General features: G+C 40.5%; 1 protein-coding gene across 4 annotated transcripts in view; it reads right to left on the reverse strand.

Moving 5' to 3' along the window:
• Nucleotides 1-5,440: 5,440 nt before the first annotated feature.
• TCEANC2 (transcription elongation factor A N-terminal and central domain containing 2) overlaps nucleotides 5,441-18,084 on the reverse strand; it is a 37,237-nt gene continuing 24,593 nt past the window's right edge. For all 4 annotated transcript variants that reach the window (XM_019937743.3, XM_004319886.4, XM_019937745.3 and 1 more), the window contains exons 4-5: nucleotides 14,258-14,451; nucleotides 5,441-6,479 (exon numbers count right to left, since the gene is read on the reverse strand). In XM_019937743.3, coding sequence (XP_019793302.1) covers nucleotides 6,291-6,479; nucleotides 14,258-14,451 — 383 coding nt within the window. In that variant the 3' untranslated portion in view covers nucleotides 5,441-6,290. The remainder of the gene's footprint in view (nucleotides 6,480-14,257; nucleotides 14,452-18,084) is intronic.

Genomic DNA, 18,084 nt, shown 5'->3' on the forward strand with positions numbered 1-18,084 from the left:
GTTGAGTGAATGAAAATAGACAAGCTCCCTACTCCAAAGACCAGGACCTCCAATTTAACGACCACAAGAAAAGGATCAATAAGCTGCTGGAGCAGATTCTAATGGTATTTAGTCTCCCAAATTTCCCCTAGCAACTGAACACATTTAGAAACCGTATTCATGCCTAGGCTTACAGGCAACTCAGAGGTCCCAGGAACTTCTCTCACCTCATTTCACGAGCTGACCCTTTCATTTTTAAGAGGCTGGAACTCAGAGGTGCTTCTTAGTGGGTGGGCAAGCTTGCATGGATGTCTGCAAGCCTCCTTCCCTTCAGCAAGCACTCAGAATAGCTCCATTAGTGTTCATGGAAATTCTGCACATGCATCAAGGAGAAAACAGCCACAAATAACATAGTCTGCTTTCCAAATCTCCAAAGCACATCTCTGTAATCATTGTAGTTTCCAACTATCACCACTGAAGGCTTTCAGCCAGAGAGCAATTTATCTTCAACTTACTCCAGGTTCCTAAGTTAACAGAACCTTTTGGTTGTTTAAAAATGAAGCTTCCCACTTCCGGTCTCTCTCCCTGCTCCAGCTTCTCTTCTACACAGCCCCTTAACCAGAAAACTAACTGCATAGTTCCTGCATGGAATCAGTCCAAACGCCTTCGCCTAGTGCTCAAAAGGCCCTTCAAATTTGATCCTGGTCATCCAGGGTCTGAAACTTGGGGGACAGGGATGGGCTGAAGATACAAACTGGAGTTGTCATCAGCATGTAAAAGATGCCTGAAACCATGAGAGTGGATGAAATCAACCTGGGAGGCTATATACAGGCAAATAGACCTGTTTTTTTTTTTTTTCTAACATCTTTATTGGAGTATAATTGCTTTACAATGTTGTGTTAGTTTCTGCTGTATAACAAAGTATAACAAAGTATAACAAATTGTTTGTATAACAAACAATTAATTAATTTTTGGCTGCTATATGTATATGTAAATCCCCACATCCCCTCCCTCTTGCGTCTCCCTCCCACCCTCCCTATCCCACCCCTCTAGGTGGTCACAAAGCACTGAGCTGATCTCCCTGTGCTATGCAGCTGCTTCCCACTAGCTATCTATTTTACATTTGGTAGTTTATATATGTCCATGCCACTTTCTCACTTCGTCCCAGCTTACTCTTCCCCCTCCCCATGTCCTCTTTATTCCTGTTCTGCCCCTAGGTTCTTCAGAACCTTTTTTTTTAGATTCCATATATATGTGTTAGCATACGGTATTTGTTTTTCTCTTTCTGACTTACTTCACTCCGTATGACAGACTCTAGGTCCATCCACCTCACTACAAATAACTCAATTTCATTTCTTTTTATGGCTGAGTAATATTCCATTGTATATATGAGCCACATCTTCTTTATCCATTCATCTGTCGATGGACACTTAGGTTGCTTCCATGTCCTGGCTATTGTAAATAGAGCTGCAATGAACATTGTGGTACATGACTCTTCTTGAATTATGGTTTTCTCAGGGTATATGCCCAGTAGTGGGATTGCTGGGTCATATGGTAGTTCTATCTTTAATTTTTTAAGGAACCTCCATACTGTTTTCCACAGTGGTTGTATCAACGTACATTCCCACCAACAGTGTAGGAGGGTTCCCTTTTCACCACACCCTTTCCAGCATTTATTGTTTCTAGCTTTTTTTTTTTTTTTTGAGGTACCCTGCATACCTCTGCGTACCTCTGCGTACCCTGCGTACCCTGCGTACCTCTCACTGTCGTGGCCTCTCCCGTTGTGGAGCACAGGCTCCGGACGCGCAGGCTCAGCAGCCATGGCTCACGGGCCCAGCCGCTCCGCGGCATGTGGGATCTTCCCGGACCGGGGCACGAACCCACGTCCCCTGCATTGGCAGGCGGACGCTCAACCACTGCACCACCAGGGAAGCCCCTCTAGCTTTTTTGATAATGGTTATCCTGACTGGCGTGAGGTGATACCTCAATGCAGTTTTTTTTTTTTTAAACATCTTTATTGGAGTATAACTGCTTTACAATGGTATGTTAGTTTCTGCTTTATAACAAAGTGAATCAGCTATATATATATATATATATATATATATATATATATACATATATCTCCTCCCTCTCGCGTCTTCCTCCCTCCCACCCTCCCTATCCCACCCCTCTAGGTGGTCACAAAGCACAGAGCTGATCTCCCTGTGCTATACAGCTGCTTCCCGCTAGCTTTTCTATTTTACGTTTGGTAGTGTATATATGTCCATGCCACTCTCACTTTGTCCCAGCTTACCCTTCCCCCTCCCCGTATCCTCAAGTCCATTCTCTAGTAGGTCTGCATCTTTATTCCTGTCTTGCCCCTAGGTTCTTCTGACCATTTTTTTTTTTTTTTTTTTTAGATTCCATATACATGTGTTAGCATACGGTATTTGTTTTTCTCTTTCTGACTTACTTCACTCTGTATGACAGTCTCTAGGTCCATCCACCTCACTACAAAAAGAAATGGATTAAAGACCTAAATGTAAGGCCAGACACCATAAAACTCTCAGAGGAAAACATAGGCAGAACATTCTATGACATAAATCACAGCAAGATCCTTTTTGACCCACCTCCTAGAGAAATGGAAATAAAAACAAAAATAAACAAATGGGACCTAGTGAAACCTCATTGCAGTTTTGATTTGCATTTCTCTAATGATTAGCGATGTTGAGCATAGACCTGGGTTTTGAATCTTAGATCTTCTATTCACTATCCGTGTGACCTTGAGTAAGTTACTAAACCACTGTTGAGCCTCAATTTTCTCACCTTTAATTGGGTATTTTTACAAATGTCTAGCACAGTGCTGAGCAATCATTATTCCAGCTCCCGTAGTCACTAGCAGTGGGAAACTGAACAAGATACTTCTGCTTGGTGAGCCTCAGGGTCTCATCTGTAGCTCCTGCCAGGTATCCACAAGGCCTCATGGAATGGGTACTCAGCAAATGGTTGCTGAATAAAAGAAATCTAAAAAACTGAAACAATACCTACTAATACAACAAGATGATTCAACAGGATTTTTGAAAAACTATATAAAGATCAATGTAAATGCTAACAAATTATCTTAGAAAAAGTATCTAGCACCTAGAAAGTAGACAATGTTAGTTCCTTTCTTTCTGTCCTTGCTTCTTTTTTTAAATTTCTCTAAAATAAATCTCTGATAAGCTTAATCCATTAAAAGAACAAAAATAGGGCTTCCCTGGTGGCGCAGTGGTTGGGAGTCTGCCTGCTGATGCAGGGGACACGGGTTCGTGCCCTGGTCCAGGAAGATCCCATGTGCCGCGGAGCGGCTGGGCCCGTGAGCCATGGCCGCTGAGCCTGCGCGTCCAGAGCCTGCGCGTCCAGAGCCTGTGCTCCGCAACGGTAGAGGCCACAGCAGTGAGAGGCCCGCGTACTGCAAAAAAAAAAAAAAAAATAAAAAAAAAAAATAAAAAAAAAAAAAAGAACAAAAATATAAACATAAATACACACAAAATCATACAAGTATATTCAACATCATTACATTGGCAGATTTCATCTTGATACACTTTGTTCTTCCCCAACTCCTATCTCCTCTCATGCCATCTTCTGACTCCCCTCTCCTCCCTAAGGCAGCCAATGGAAATGACCTGATATATATCGTTTCATACATTTCTCTGTGTTCATATAATCCTGTACAAAGACATACATTCATATATAGGATTTTTTTGTTTCCTTTTTATAAAACTGGGTTCTTATTAAAGACATTTCTCTATAAATCTCTTATTTTTTCACTTAACAATACATCTTAGTCAACCCTTCAGGTCAATGGATACAGCAGTCATTCATTCTTTTTTTAAAATTAATTAATTAATTAATTTTTGGCTGCGTTGGGTCTTCGTTGCTGCGCGCAGTCTTTCTCTAGTTGTGGCGAGCAGGGGCTACTCTTTGTTGCAGTGCGCGGGCTTATTGCAGTGGCTTCTCTTGTTGCAGAGCATGGGCTCTAGGCACGCGGGCTTCAGTAGTTGTGGCACGTAGGCCCAGTTGCTCCGCGGCGTGTGGGATTTTCCTCGGACCAGGGATCGAATCCGTGTCCCCTGCATTGGCAGGTGGATTCTTATCCACTGCGCCACCAGGGAAGTCCCATTCTTTTTAATGACTAGTCATTGTCAGTCTTCCCCACACACAAATAATGCTGCACAAAACATCCTTGTATGTATTACTTTAGGAAAACTTTCTGCTGGGTCAATGTACATATATGTTTAAATATTTGTAAATATCGGCAGATTATTTTCCAAGAAGGGTGTGGTGATTCATATTCCCAACATCAGTGTATAAAAGTGACCATTTCCCCACATCTTCACCAGAAGTTGGCATTTTATTTTTTTAACATCTTTATTAGAGTATAATTGCTTTACAATGTTGTGTTAGTTTTTGCTGCATAACCAAGTGAATCAGCTATGTGTATACATATATCCCCATATCTCCTCCCTCTTGTGTCTCCCTCCCACCCTCCCTATCCCACCCCTGTAGGTGGCCACAAAGCACCGAGCTGATCTCCCTGTGCTATGCAGCTGCTTCCCACTAGCTATCTATTTTACATTTGGTAGTACATATACTATGACATATATACTATGTCAGTGCTACTGTCTTTGTCCCAGCTTACCCTTCCCCCTCCCTGTGTCCTAATTTAAAATGTTTTCCAGTTTTATCGGTGAAAAATGGCATTGTATTATTGCTTTATTTTGCATTTTCTTGAATATTTTTGAGGTTAAGCATCATTTCTTTTTCTTTTTTTTAATATTTATTTGGTTGCACCGGGTCTTAGTTGCGGCAGGCAGGCTCCTTAGTTGCGGCTCACTGGCTCCTTAGTTGTGGCATGTGAACTCTTAGTTGCAGCATGCATGTGGGACGTAGTTCCCTGACCAGGGCTTAAACCCAGGCCCCCTGCATTGGGAGAGCGGAGTCTTATCCACTGCACCACCAGAGAAGTCCCTAAGCATCATTTCTTGTTTATTGGTCATTTGGGGTAAAGATCTGTGATGTATGCAACTTACTGTCAAAAGAGTGTCAGAAAAAAGCTGAGTGTGTGTGTGAGTGTGAGAGAGAGGGTGTCCTTCCTTTTTAATCCATCTCTTCTTTTTCTGGATTTTAAATCTCTCCCCTTTTTTTTTTTTTTGGCCACGCTGCGAGGCTTGCAGGATCTTAGTTCCCCGACCAGGGATCGAACCCGGGCCGCCAGCAGTGGAAGCACAGAGTCCTAACCACTGGACTGCCAGGGAATTCCCTAAATCTCTCCCTTTCTACTGGCGCCTTCTTTTCAGATTACAAACATGCTCCAGTCTCCCCTAACCTAAAAAACCTTTGGGTCTTGCTATCTCCCTCAGATTCCTGTCCAATCATTCTTTATTTTCACCAACTATACTCTTTCTCAACCCAAAACACTTTTCAGTGAACAAGCCATACCTTTGGTTTTAGGGACAAAAAAGCCCCAGTTTATTATTACTTTTTTAAAAAAGCAAATATCACTTACAAAATTGTTCAAGCAAGTCTATATACGGGTATTTCATTTGAAAATACATATGTATATAATTTTTCTCCTACAGTAATTCATTTCAAGAGCAATTTCATTATGTATCTTCTACAGAGCCCTAAACCGAGAGAGCCAACATATTCAAATAAACCCCAAGGTGTGGGGATGCTTCAGGACAGTTCCTCATTAGAAGCCTCAGCATGGGGGCTCTGGAGACCAACGCAGGTCTTCCAGGGAGAGCTGCAACGTTCAGATAAGTGAGTTCTGGAAAGAAGGGGTAGTTGGCGGGCTCCGGCAGGCTCACCCCTGGGGTAGAGCAAAGAGTACAGACAGGGGAGTTCTGAGAGGCACTGGAGCTATCTAAACTCAGGGGGACGGAACTGAGTGAGCAGCTGTGGTAATTGAGTTTCAGTTACCTGCAGGGTGGCAAAATAAAGTAGTAACTTCATCTGCCTGACACGGAGGAAGTTTAGAGGTGTCCCTGGCATATTCACAGTGGAATCCGTCACCCTTTCACTGTGTTGGGTGATGGCAACCGTACTGCGCTTCCTAGCGACAGCAAGCGCGCATCCTGTTAGGCAGCACCCGCGCACTCCAGCTAATGAAGCATTTCCTGCAGGTCTGTCTCCCAGGGCTCTCTGTATCCTCTGTCTGAAGGAATGGCACCATGGGAAAATTCAGCACCGCCAGCATCAGCCATCGCCCAAACTCAAAAGAGTCTTTGAATGGCAGAGAAAGGCCCATTTTCCTTTCTGCCCAGCCCAGGGTTGGAACCATGCTCAGGTCATTTTTTGTGGGTCTGTACAAACGTGCCGACTGGCAGCGTGCCGTTCTTCACCTGAGCCCGGATTTCAGCTCGATGCTTTAATGTGAAGACCAGGGCTCTCACTGTCCGCCGGTATGGCCCATTAATGAGGCGGGAGCAGAGATGAAACGTTTCCCGTTCAATATTTTCAACCAGTAGGTGATCCATCTGAAAAAACAGCAAAATTATCAAATTAGGGCCTTGCATTGCATAAGGATTAAAAGCAAGGGAGGCTGGAGCACTTTGCTCAGAGGCCTCCATTAATCAACTGAAATTCAAAGACATCTACTTCCTGTCACAAAAGAAACAGGAAGAGCAAATTAATTCCACCCTGGCAATTAAGGAACAAGGCCATGTGCTTTGTGACAGGGACCTCATTCACAACCCCTGCCGGGTGGTAATATTTGCCATTATAACAGGAAACTGGCTTGAACCAAGCAATGGGTTCTGGGCCCTGGGCCCTGTACTTTACCAACCAGGAAACGAAGACCAAGGATAATAAATCAGTATAACAGTTTACACTTTTTTGTTTGTTTTTTAAGTGACTTTTAACCCCTTATAGCATTTTAAAAACAATGGGTCTGGATCCTAATATGTGTGTAAAGCAGTTTATAAATCACTTTTCACATTTACTGCTCACAACTCCTACTATCTCATTTTATAGATGAGGAAACAGATTCAAAGGTAAAGGAATGCTCCAGATCTTACAACTATTAAGAGGCAGAGTTGGGACTCTAACTCGGAGCCCCCGACTCCAAAACCCATGTTTCTTCCCTTTCACCATACTCACTGCCCCCTTAACCTTCAGAGAGACCAGCTGAGTCTGGAGAGACCTCTGCAGGGTCAGCTAAGCAGAAAGGGGCCTAGAGGATAGGACCTGTGGCAATTCTGGGGTGGTCTGGCTCAGGCCCAAGCCCTCCTGAAGTCACAGGCCTAATGAAAGCAGGACAGGTCTGAGACTTTTGCCCACACGATCTGGATCCAGGCCAGACCGGGTTGCTGGTCAGAGACCCCCTCACTTCGTTCCTTTCCAGGTGCGTCGCTCACTATTCGCCTCCCTGGTCCTGACCCTGGCCCAGCCTGAACAACCTCAGCTGCTTTTACACACCTCTACGCCTCTGCGCAGGTACACGTTTCCTCAGCAAGGTGCAATTTCCCTAGGAAACTCATTCCTATTTGTGTGTCAAAGCTTAGCTAAAAAACAAAAAGCAAAAAAGCAAATCCTAGTTTAAAGGACTGAAAGTTCCCCTTGGGGCTGCCACAGTGTCCCGAGCTTCCCTTAGTCATTTTCATAACATATTATAATGATCTATTTTTTTGAGTTTGTCTTCCCTGAGAGTGAGTTCCTTGAAAACAGGAAACAAATTTCTCTCATTTGCTTTTTTCCCTTCAACTCTTTCCCTCCCCACCCTACCACACATTCAAATACTTACTCAGCACTATGTGCCTGGGCTGAGGAAAGAGCAGTGAACAAGGTCAACACAGCTCTTGACTCCACAGAGAGCACGGGTTGGCTGGAGACAGATAGAAGCAGGGACTGCAAGTGTACCGAGGGCTGGGAAAGAGGATATGAGCGAGTTCTGGGGCACAGAGCTACAGCAAAGGGACCCGACCCTGGAGGGCAGCTCCTGGCCTCAGGAGGGAACGGCATTTGACGTGAGAGCTGGAGAATGAGAAGGATCAGGCCAGGTGAGGTGGGCACTTGCTTGGTGATGAATTCAGTGAGCTGTACATATATCTTTTGTGTGCTTTTCCATATATGTACTATACTTATATTTTATTTTATTATTTTATTTTTATTTTTTTTTTTGCGGTACGCGGGCCTCTCACTGTTGTGGCCTCTCCCGTTGCGGAGCACAGGCTCCGGACGCGCAGGCTCAGCGGCCATGGCTCACGGGCCCAGCCGCTCCGCGACAGGTGGGATCCTCCTGGACCGGGGCACGAACCCGTGTCCCCTGCATCGGCAGGCAGACTCTCAACCACTGCGCCACCGGGGAAGCCCTATACATATATTTTAAAAAGGAAAAGTTTAAGGAAAAAATGCACCAAAATAAAAAAAGGATCACCGGACATTTGATAAGTGTCCTAACGAAAGAGAGAGACCAGCAGACCAAAATGAATATAATAAAGAAACCTGGAAGAAATGAGGACCACGCAGGGAACAGAACAGGACTGAGAGAGAGAGAGAAAGAGAAAGGGAGAGAGAGAATGAATATCCAGGTCCAGACATCTGCCTAGGTGTAACAGACAAAAGGTGTTCAGGGAAGTTTGGGGTCCTGATGACTGACTGATTATCTCCAAGGCTGGTGCTGGAGTGAGTGGACGTGGTGCCATGGCTCTCCAGAACCCAGACTCCTTGAGCTTTTCATGGCCTCCTGGGTGGGCACTGAACTAGCCCCCAGCCTGAGGCAGCCCAGGTACCAGACTACTTTACAAGGCTATAAGGGTGGCTGGCCATCTGCCCAGCATTTGTCCAGCAACATTTGCAAAAGAGGCTCCTCACCCCAATGAGGGTTCCTCGTCCCAGTGTGAGGATGGTTAGTCACTGACTGTTTAGAGATTCACTTAATACGACAGGCAAGAAAAAAGGTTTTTTTAAAAATTTTTTTTCTTTTTTTGAGGGGAGTGGTTGTTAGGGGAAGAAGGGTATGTGTACATTTGCAAAAATAAGTCATGGCCATTCCATCAAACTGTAGTATATATAAAAAAGAACCTTGAGAGTGCCTTGAAATTCACAGAACTGGATACTTATTCATACTTCATTCAGCAAATAGTTATTGAGTCGCTACTCTGAGTATGGTCTGATCTAGGTATTAGAGATACCCAAGCAGAAAACACCTGACCCCCTACCCTCTAAGAAGTCACAGCCTAGAAAGGAGAGGCATGTACACAGAAAACCAAGGGGCAGCAGGATAGGTGCTATACCAGCAATGTGATGGGAATAAGAAGCAAGTAGCTAGCAATTCTCATGCATGCTTCTTGTTAAATGAAGGTCAATCGGAATGAAGAAATGAAGAAAAACATTTGTAATATTAAAATGTAAATCATAAGGGAAAATGATTCATCATGCATCCTTGTGTATAACATGTTCATTGAACGAAGTGAAGAATGCCTACCTTATAACTGCCTTTGGATAATCCAAACCTACCCAAGTTGAGAGTCCTTCCCAATGGATTCTAATCTAGGTAATGGGTAATTTAGGTAAGCCCTTTTGGGTGAAAGGACCAGAGTCTTACTGAGACTTTGAGAAAAAGGGGTTTTACTATGAGATACATGTGTATGAATGGAAACAAGAATGCTGTAAGAAACCTAGGGATTTATTTACGGACCATATCCTTTCCCTGTGTCTCTCATGATTTGCCTGGTCTCTTTTTCAAATGTTTTTCCTCCTCTCCATTTGCCTTACTTATCAATTCTAACTGCCTTATTCTCTCCCCCTATTCTACACATCTCTACCCATAGCTTCTGCTTCCTCATAACTCCTCCAATATCTCTTCTGTTTCAAAACTCCCACTGTTGCTTCTTGGTATTTCCCAGTTCAGTTTCCCAGAGACAGAGAATCTGATTTGCCTTCCTTATCTATTTGTACCTGTGCGTTGAGTATGTGTTATTCAGTTGTCCAATCCTGGACAAACTGGCAATTGCTGGGTGAAGATATAAAACACATCCACCCAGAGCTGTCTTTTGTCAAGGATTCTGGACTCAGAAGAAATGCTGCCATAATCAATTAGTGATGTCTGCCACATCTGTTAAGCTCTTTAAAAACAAGGGAAGAAGCTCTTCTTCATGTGTATACCTTAAGTGCAGAACTTCCCACACTGTATTTTGACTATTCATTTGCCTACTTCCCTCAGAGACTGTGAGCCCCTCCAGGGCTGGTACCATTTTGGATCCACTTCTAAATTCCCCATGCCTAGTAGCATAGGTACTGGCACATATTAAGTGCTCAGTAAATATCTGTGAAATGAATTTCCTCTTTCCCCATGTATACCTCCCTCCTTTTCTGCTCTTTTAGTAACATCCTATACATAGCATATGAAATATGTTTCTATTTTATATGTATTTTCTAGTTAGCAAAATCCAACCACTCTTACAAAGGCTAGTTCAAGTGCTTTTTCATGAAAGCTTCCCAGATTTCCCCATCAGATTTCATTGTTCTGTCCTTTGTGTGTTTATACCACTTGCTAGTAACACTATTTCAGACATATTTCATCCTGCCTCGTATTTAGTCAGTCATTTACAGGCTCTTAGTCAGGAGACAGTAAGCTTTCTTAGGATAAGGACTGCAACTCATTCATGTTTTCATTCTCCTCTGGCACTAGTAGTAGTAGAACTAAACATTTGGTGAACTGAATACCCACTAGAAGCAAACTTTGTATGAGTTTTCCAATAGCATGATTGGATTTGTACATATATACCCACACTCCTTTTTGACCACTTGAATACATTTATTAAAGAGCTGGTCAAAGCCAGAGGTACAGTCTGAGGCCATTAAACAAAGAAAAAACTAACAGTCCCATATGGGGATGTACCCCTGACCTGGATCTCATTAGCACCATCTGACAACCAACTGGGCCAACCAGCCAGTGTTTCATAACTCTTAACGATAACAGGCTCACTTTGAGAATCAGATTCATTTTTTTTAAATGACATAATAGGAAAATGATCACAGGCCGTGAGGTAGGAAGGAGAGTGGATAATGAGGAAGGGGAAGTAAGAGAATGACACCACAGGGGACGTTCATATGAGGAAAGATCTAAAAGACAGGGAAGAACAAAGAAGATCTGGAAGGGAGAAAGTAAAGGGGAATGGAGTGTGGGTCTCAACAATGGAGATTTTATTCATCTATTCCTTTATTCCAAGAACAAGGAAACAATCCATGAATCTGGAAAGCAAGATGTGTAGAGTAATAAAGAGATGTACTTTTGGGCTGTGTGTGTATATTCTTTATCTGTGGCTTTCACTACTAAAGGATAAGACCAAACAAATAACATAGAAACATTATTTTCTATAAAAATGTAATGAGTGGATTTGAAAAAACACATGCTAAGATCAAATTGCAAAAGCTTTTTAGTTATTGGGCCAATAACTTATCCAATGGTTTACTACTGCCTGATATAGTACATTTATGGAGATCTGATGTCTGATTTGAATGCACTCAACATTGGTTACTGTCAAAGACCAGATACTGGATTAGATGGTTCCCTAATATGAAAATATTTCGGATGATGATGGGTGCTAAGAGTTAACTTTATGTAAAAAGTGTTTGTATTTGTATTTTCTGACATACCAAACTGATAAAAAAATACTATAAAATGTTGTTTATGCAGGGAAAACAGATTGATTTTCTTCGGCCAAGGAAGATGGCTAAGATGCACACTTTTAATTTTTAAAATTTACTCTTTGGGAACAAAACCATTCAACTATGCTTAATCTGATATTTTTTCCAATTACACTGGAAAGCACTAACGAATGTATCACTTTTTAAACTTTGCTTTGTAACACTTGAGTGCTTACCACTTGATGTGCCAGTTAAAGGATAATTAATGGATAAACTAAAAGGATAATTATTATTGAGTTTAATATAGCAGGCAAACTGCTCATTAATCCTTACAAGCATAGCTTCATTATTATCATTTACTTAAAAAGATACCACAGGGAACTGGTATTTACCACCACATTAACTACATATTATATACCCACACTCTATGTTTCTGCAATAATTTTGGTTTATTTTAAAAATAAACTTCTTTTAAAACATCAAATAGCGAGTCTTGTTGGCTAATCGATACTCCAGAAAATTAGACTTACAACCTTCATATTTTTTTTCTCTCTTCCAAGGGCTTAATATTCATATTAATATTTCCTTGGGAAAAGTTAAGCAAACACAGTATATTAATTCACTGAACCATCAAATAGACATTAAAAATTATAAATATAAGAACAGAAATATATAGAAAAGTATATACAAAATGACACTAGCTGATATTGATCAAGATTAAAAATACAACATAAATGTGGATAATTGTCAATTTTCTGCAACGTTATTTAAATAATCAATAAAAATATCTTATGGAACAGTTGGTACATAATTGGCTCTTAATAAGTCTGGGATAATCATAACTTGCCCAGTATTCATTGAAAGAGCTACAGGGACTTCCCTGGTGGCACAGTGGTTAAGAATCCGCCTGCCGATGCAGGGGACACGGGTTCGAGCCCTGGTCCGGGAAGATCCCACATGCCACGGAGCAACTAAGCCCGTGTGCCACAACTACTGAGCCGGCGCTCTAAAGCCTGCGAGCCACAACTACTGAGCCCACGTGCCACAACTACTGAAGCCTGCGTGCCTAGAGCCCATGCTCCGCAACAAGAGAAGCCACCACAATGAGAAGCCCACGCACCGAAACGAAGAGTAGCTCCTGCTCACTGCAACTAGAGAAAGCCCGTGCACAGCCAAAAATATAAATAAATAAATAAATTTATTTAAAAAAAAAAAAACAAAGAGCTACAATAATTTACCAAACAGGAAATGCACCAAAATTAACAAGTTAACAAGACTATGTCTGGATGGTAGGTTCAATGGTGATCTTATTTTTCCTTTCCATATTTTTTCATTTTCTATCATAAGTTTGTATTAAAAAACCCCAAACTTTATTTTTTAAAAGTAAATAATATACCACAAGCCGATTTGCCTTTCTTTTGTGGATACATAACAGATAGAAAGGTTAAAATATTTTTTCAGAGAATGCAGTGACAGATCAGGTATTTAAATCAGACTTCTGAATTGCTTCTTTTGTTAATAATATTAAGTTATTCTTTAAGGATACATTATTAGGGATACCCTAAGAGGAAAAAATATGGATGTTATATGTCTGATTTTTACAGAATATTAATTGACCTATAAGATTTATTTGATGATGATTAATACTATTGCTAATGAGCAAAAATTCTTCCAGCATGTGTACCTCAAACCACTAACACCATTCTAACTGTTGGTCATGAAGATGATAGGGATTGTGCAATTGACTATATACATTAGAACTAAAGGTATGAGTGCTGACCGAAAATGGAGTACAGTCTTTTCAAAAGACAGCTATGTATTTTGCCATTGATATTCCGTAACAGAGTCCATCTCAGAATTTTTGCTTCAGTGGAAAGGGAAAGAATTTTATTTATTTATTTTTATTGAAGTAGAGTTGATTTACAATGCTGTGTTAGCTTCTGGTGTACAGAAAACGGATTCAATTTTATATATGCTTTTTCATATTCTTTTCCATTATGGTTTATTACAGGATATTGAATATAGTTCCCTGTGCTATACGGTAGGACCTTGTTGTTTATTTATTTTGTATATAGTAGTTTTTATCTGCTAATCCCAAACTTCTAATTATCCCTCCCCTAACCCCTTTCCCCTTTGGTAACCATAAGTTTGTTTTCTGTGTCTGTGGGTCTGTTTCTGTTTTGTAAATAAGTTCATTTGTGTCATATTTTGATTCCATATATAAGTGATATCATATGGTATTTGTTAGGGTAAGAATTTTAAATGGGAAGGAACCAACATTCATTAAGTGACTTCTAACCACCAGGCACTGTCCTATTCTTTTGTATATATGGTTCATTTAATCTTTCCAATAATCTTAGGTAGTAGGAATTATAATCTTCATTTCACAGATAAAAAATCAAGTCTCTGAAATGTTAAGAGATTTGCCTAAGGTGTCACAACCAGCACATACTAGAGCCAGGGTTTTAATTCATGTCTTGCTAATTCCAAAGCCTGTACTCTTTATACAATACTGTCCCCCAGAACGTTTACAAATCCAGAATCTTTAAAAAAAAAAAAAGTTAGAATAAAGCCATAGCACTTAAGACTATGAAAGTTCATTATGAAAATATGAAGGTCATTTAACCCAGAGTACCTAGTCATCACATTCCAACCAGGACATTACCTCCAATTCCAAGGCTTCTGAGAGTAATTTCTGGGCGTTTTTCCTAAATGTCTCGGTTTTGGAATCACTTCGGACTTCTATAGAAGGTCTATCCTTGTGTTTTTCAATGAAAGTTCTCCATTCAGTGTAAACTTCTCTGGCAAGACAAGCCACTTCTGAATCTGAGTGTTGACGCATCTTGTTCACAGTGTGACCTGGAACAAGAGAACAGAAACCAAAGAAAAGGTTGTTCTGTATTCTTCTGAAAGGTACAGAACTGGAAGGACTAATGTGTGGCACTTAGCAAGTCATTCACACACCTAAGGATGTAAAGGCTCTTGTGCAAATGAAGACCTGTTTCTAAAAGGCTGAGATAACAAGATAATCACTGGCGGAGAATCACTGGGCTAGCCAATGAAATAAGTCATAAAACAGAAGCACGATCGATAGATACTTAAAATGGAACACCTAAGGTACCAACTCCTTAATCCAAAAATTGCAATAAAAGAAAACGAATTAAGCATTTATCTTGTCTTTTCAGTACATATTATATTTCAGGACAACCAAACAGTCCTAAGTTATTGACAGAATATTCTTTATTCAGCTAATAAATGTGATAAAATTGACAGAATTTAAAAAAATTTTGTGGCCCATGATGAAATAATTCATTCAGGTGACAATCAACAGTGGATGAAATCAGTCAATGAAAAGTTGATGGGGAAATGTACAATGGAAAGATGAGGTGTCATCATCTCCACTGATCAATCTTAGCATCCCTAAGAGTGGCACTATCAGATAGAGGTAGCACTTCACAGCCCTACCTATGAAGTAGTCTTACACCCTCCTCCCAAGGAAAAGATGAACCATAACCCTAGTAACTAGTCATTCAAAGCTAACCTCCAGTTTATAGAAAATATGAGAGACAGAGGAATAAGTTAAATTACAGCGTAAGAAACAAATCCAGAATGTGGGACATTCTACAGGACAACATTCAATCATCAATGGCACTTTTAAAAAAATGGGAGTAAGGTTATGGATTGCTAAAGATTAAAAGAGTCTTTTGAGTCCAAACTATCAAATGTGATGTGTGATCCAAATCCTGACTGGAATAAACCAATTAAAATATATTTTGATATAAACAAGAAATACAAATATACACTGGTTATTCAATTATATCAAAGAATTATTGTTGATTTTGTTGAGCACGATGATGGCATTGTAGCCATGTAAGAAAAGATCCATATGTTTTAGAGATGCATACTGAAGTATGTAGAGCTGAAATGACAAAAGGTCTGAGATTCTGCTTTAAAATACTTCAGTAACAGCACAAAAACACAAAAAAGGGAAAGATAAAGTGAATGCGACCAAACCTTAATAGTTACTGAATGTAGGTGAAAGGCCTATGGGGGTTTGTACTATTCTCTTTATTTTTGTGAATGTTTGAGATTTTCATAATAAAAATGGAAAAAGAGGAAAGGGTCAAAAAATATCATATGCAAAAGTACTTAGATAAAAATAAACACATAGAAAAGCCAAAGAAATCAAGTAAACATTTAGAATTAAAGTTCAAAAAGTATTAGAATATAAGGTAGGTATACTTTTAAAAACAGTCAATAGCTTTTTTATGTCAGCAATAAACAGTCAGTATAATAGGGGGAAAATCATGCTTAAACTAGTAAAAACCATAAACCACTTAGCAACTCATTAACAAGAGGGGGTTGCATGCCCATGTGCTGTTTGTGTATGTGCCTATCTCCTTAATAGCTCTGGAACCACTCTTAAACTCCATCCCGTCACCATTGACCTTGCCTTAGGGCATGTCGCCTCCAGATGACTCCAGCAGCCTGACTGGCCTCTTAATGCCACCTTCCACACTGCAGCCAGAGTGGTCTTTATTTAACTTTATTCGTTTCTCTTTCAGGGATATTTTTTAAAACATTAATCTGACCATTACACTCCACCACTTAAACCTTTCAATCCTATATCCAAATTCTTATCTAGTCACACAAGTACCTTCACTATCTGCCACCTTCCCATCTACCTTCTAGCTTCATTTCCAGCTATTACCCCACTGTCATCGATACTCTAGCTACTTGCAGCTCCTAAGACACTTCAATATTTTTCTCACCTCTTTACTTTTGAACATATACTCCAATGAGCATTTTGTCTGCCTGGAATATTCCTTCTTCTCTCTTCATCTGGTTAACTTACATTCTGCCTTTAAGACTCAGTTCAGGAGTCCCCTTCTCCAGGAAGTCTTCCTTAATATAATAACCCCCGGTCTTGGCTGGTACCTCTCCTCTGTGCTTCCTTAGCACCTCATGCTCCTGTTCATCACAATAACTATTATAATTAGTTGTAATTATCTGATCAGTTATCTTTCTTGCCCACCAAAGAGAGCTCCTTGAGGGCAAGAGCTGTGACACGTTTATCTTTGGATCTCCAGCAGAAAACAGGGGCAGGAGAGGGGATCGGGATAGTGGGTGTTTGGTAAATGTTGGGGAATGAGAAACCCAGATGAGGAAATACATATGTTTTGACTAAAATATATAACAGAAAATTTGAATGAAAGGGGAAAATATACCATATTATATGATGGAAAGACCAGTACAGAGATGTCAATATAGAAATTAATTTGTAGATTTAATGTAATTACAATAAAAAATCTTAGAAGGCTGCTTTTATTAGAATACATCCAAATAGCTTTAGACTTATTTTAGAAAAACAAATGAGTAATAGCATAAAATACTCTTATGTATTATGAGGTATAACTAGCCTTATATGCTATTGGAACATATTATAAAGCAACTAAAATTATATGGACTGGCACCAAAACAACAGATGGATAGATCTGTGGAATAAAAAGTGAAGCTCAGGGGACTTCCCTGGTGGTGCAGTGATTAAGAATCCACCTGCCAATGCAGGGGACACAGGTTCAAGCCCTGGTCCAGGAAGATCCCACATGCTGCAGAGCAACCAAGCCCATGCACCACAATTACTGAGCCGATGTGCCACAACTACTGAAGCCTGCACGCCTAGAGCCTGTGCTCTACCAACAAGAGAAGCCACCGCAATGAGAAGCCTGCGCACTGCAACAAAGAGCAGTCCCTGATTGCCACAACTAGAGAAAGCCCGTGCGCAGCAACGAAGACCCAACGCAGCCATAATTAATTAATTAAGCTCAGGAACAAACCCTATTGTATATAAAAATTAATATATAATAAAAGAGGCATCAATGAACAAAAGGAAATGGAAAAGAATTCAATTTTGGGAAAATGGTCAAAATATTTAGAAAATTTCTCAGATCACACCAACTGCATAGCTCAACACTTGCTTGATTTATTTACTCCTCACATGTCGACTGAAGGCCTACTCTTTGTACTAGGTACGCTAGGTACTAGTCATGCAGGGCTGAACAAGAAACTGTCCCTGCTTTAAAGGTTCTGTGAAGAGCATCCTGGAAGTAACTTTGAAGGGAAGACAAGATTCTTTAACTTCTCTCTCTATCCCATTATCTCCCAGGAATTTTTATCTAGTCTTTCTGCTGACCAGGGAAAGAAGTACATCAATACTCATCACAAGGAAGAAGGTGAAGGGGAGGAATGCAGAGCCCTCATTAGAAATATCTCAAGGTGCTTCCTAGTTAGCGATGCTTAGTGAGGTGCTTCTGAAACACATGCCACTTAAAGCTGAAGTCACTACTCAACACTTTCCTTTTCTGGCTGGAGTTCTCCATATCCTTGAGATTATTCACTCAGAAAACAATATTTTGTGCTGTTGGTCACTGTTGTGGATGGTAAAAACACAAAGGTAAATGAGACACTGCAGGACCTCAAAGACCTAAATTC

This window comes from Tursiops truncatus, chromosome 1, assembly GCF_011762595.2.
Source record: "Tursiops truncatus isolate mTurTru1 chromosome 1, mTurTru1.mat.Y, whole genome shotgun sequence".
NCBI classification, from domain to species: Eukaryota; Metazoa; Chordata; class Mammalia; order Artiodactyla; family Delphinidae; genus Tursiops; species Tursiops truncatus.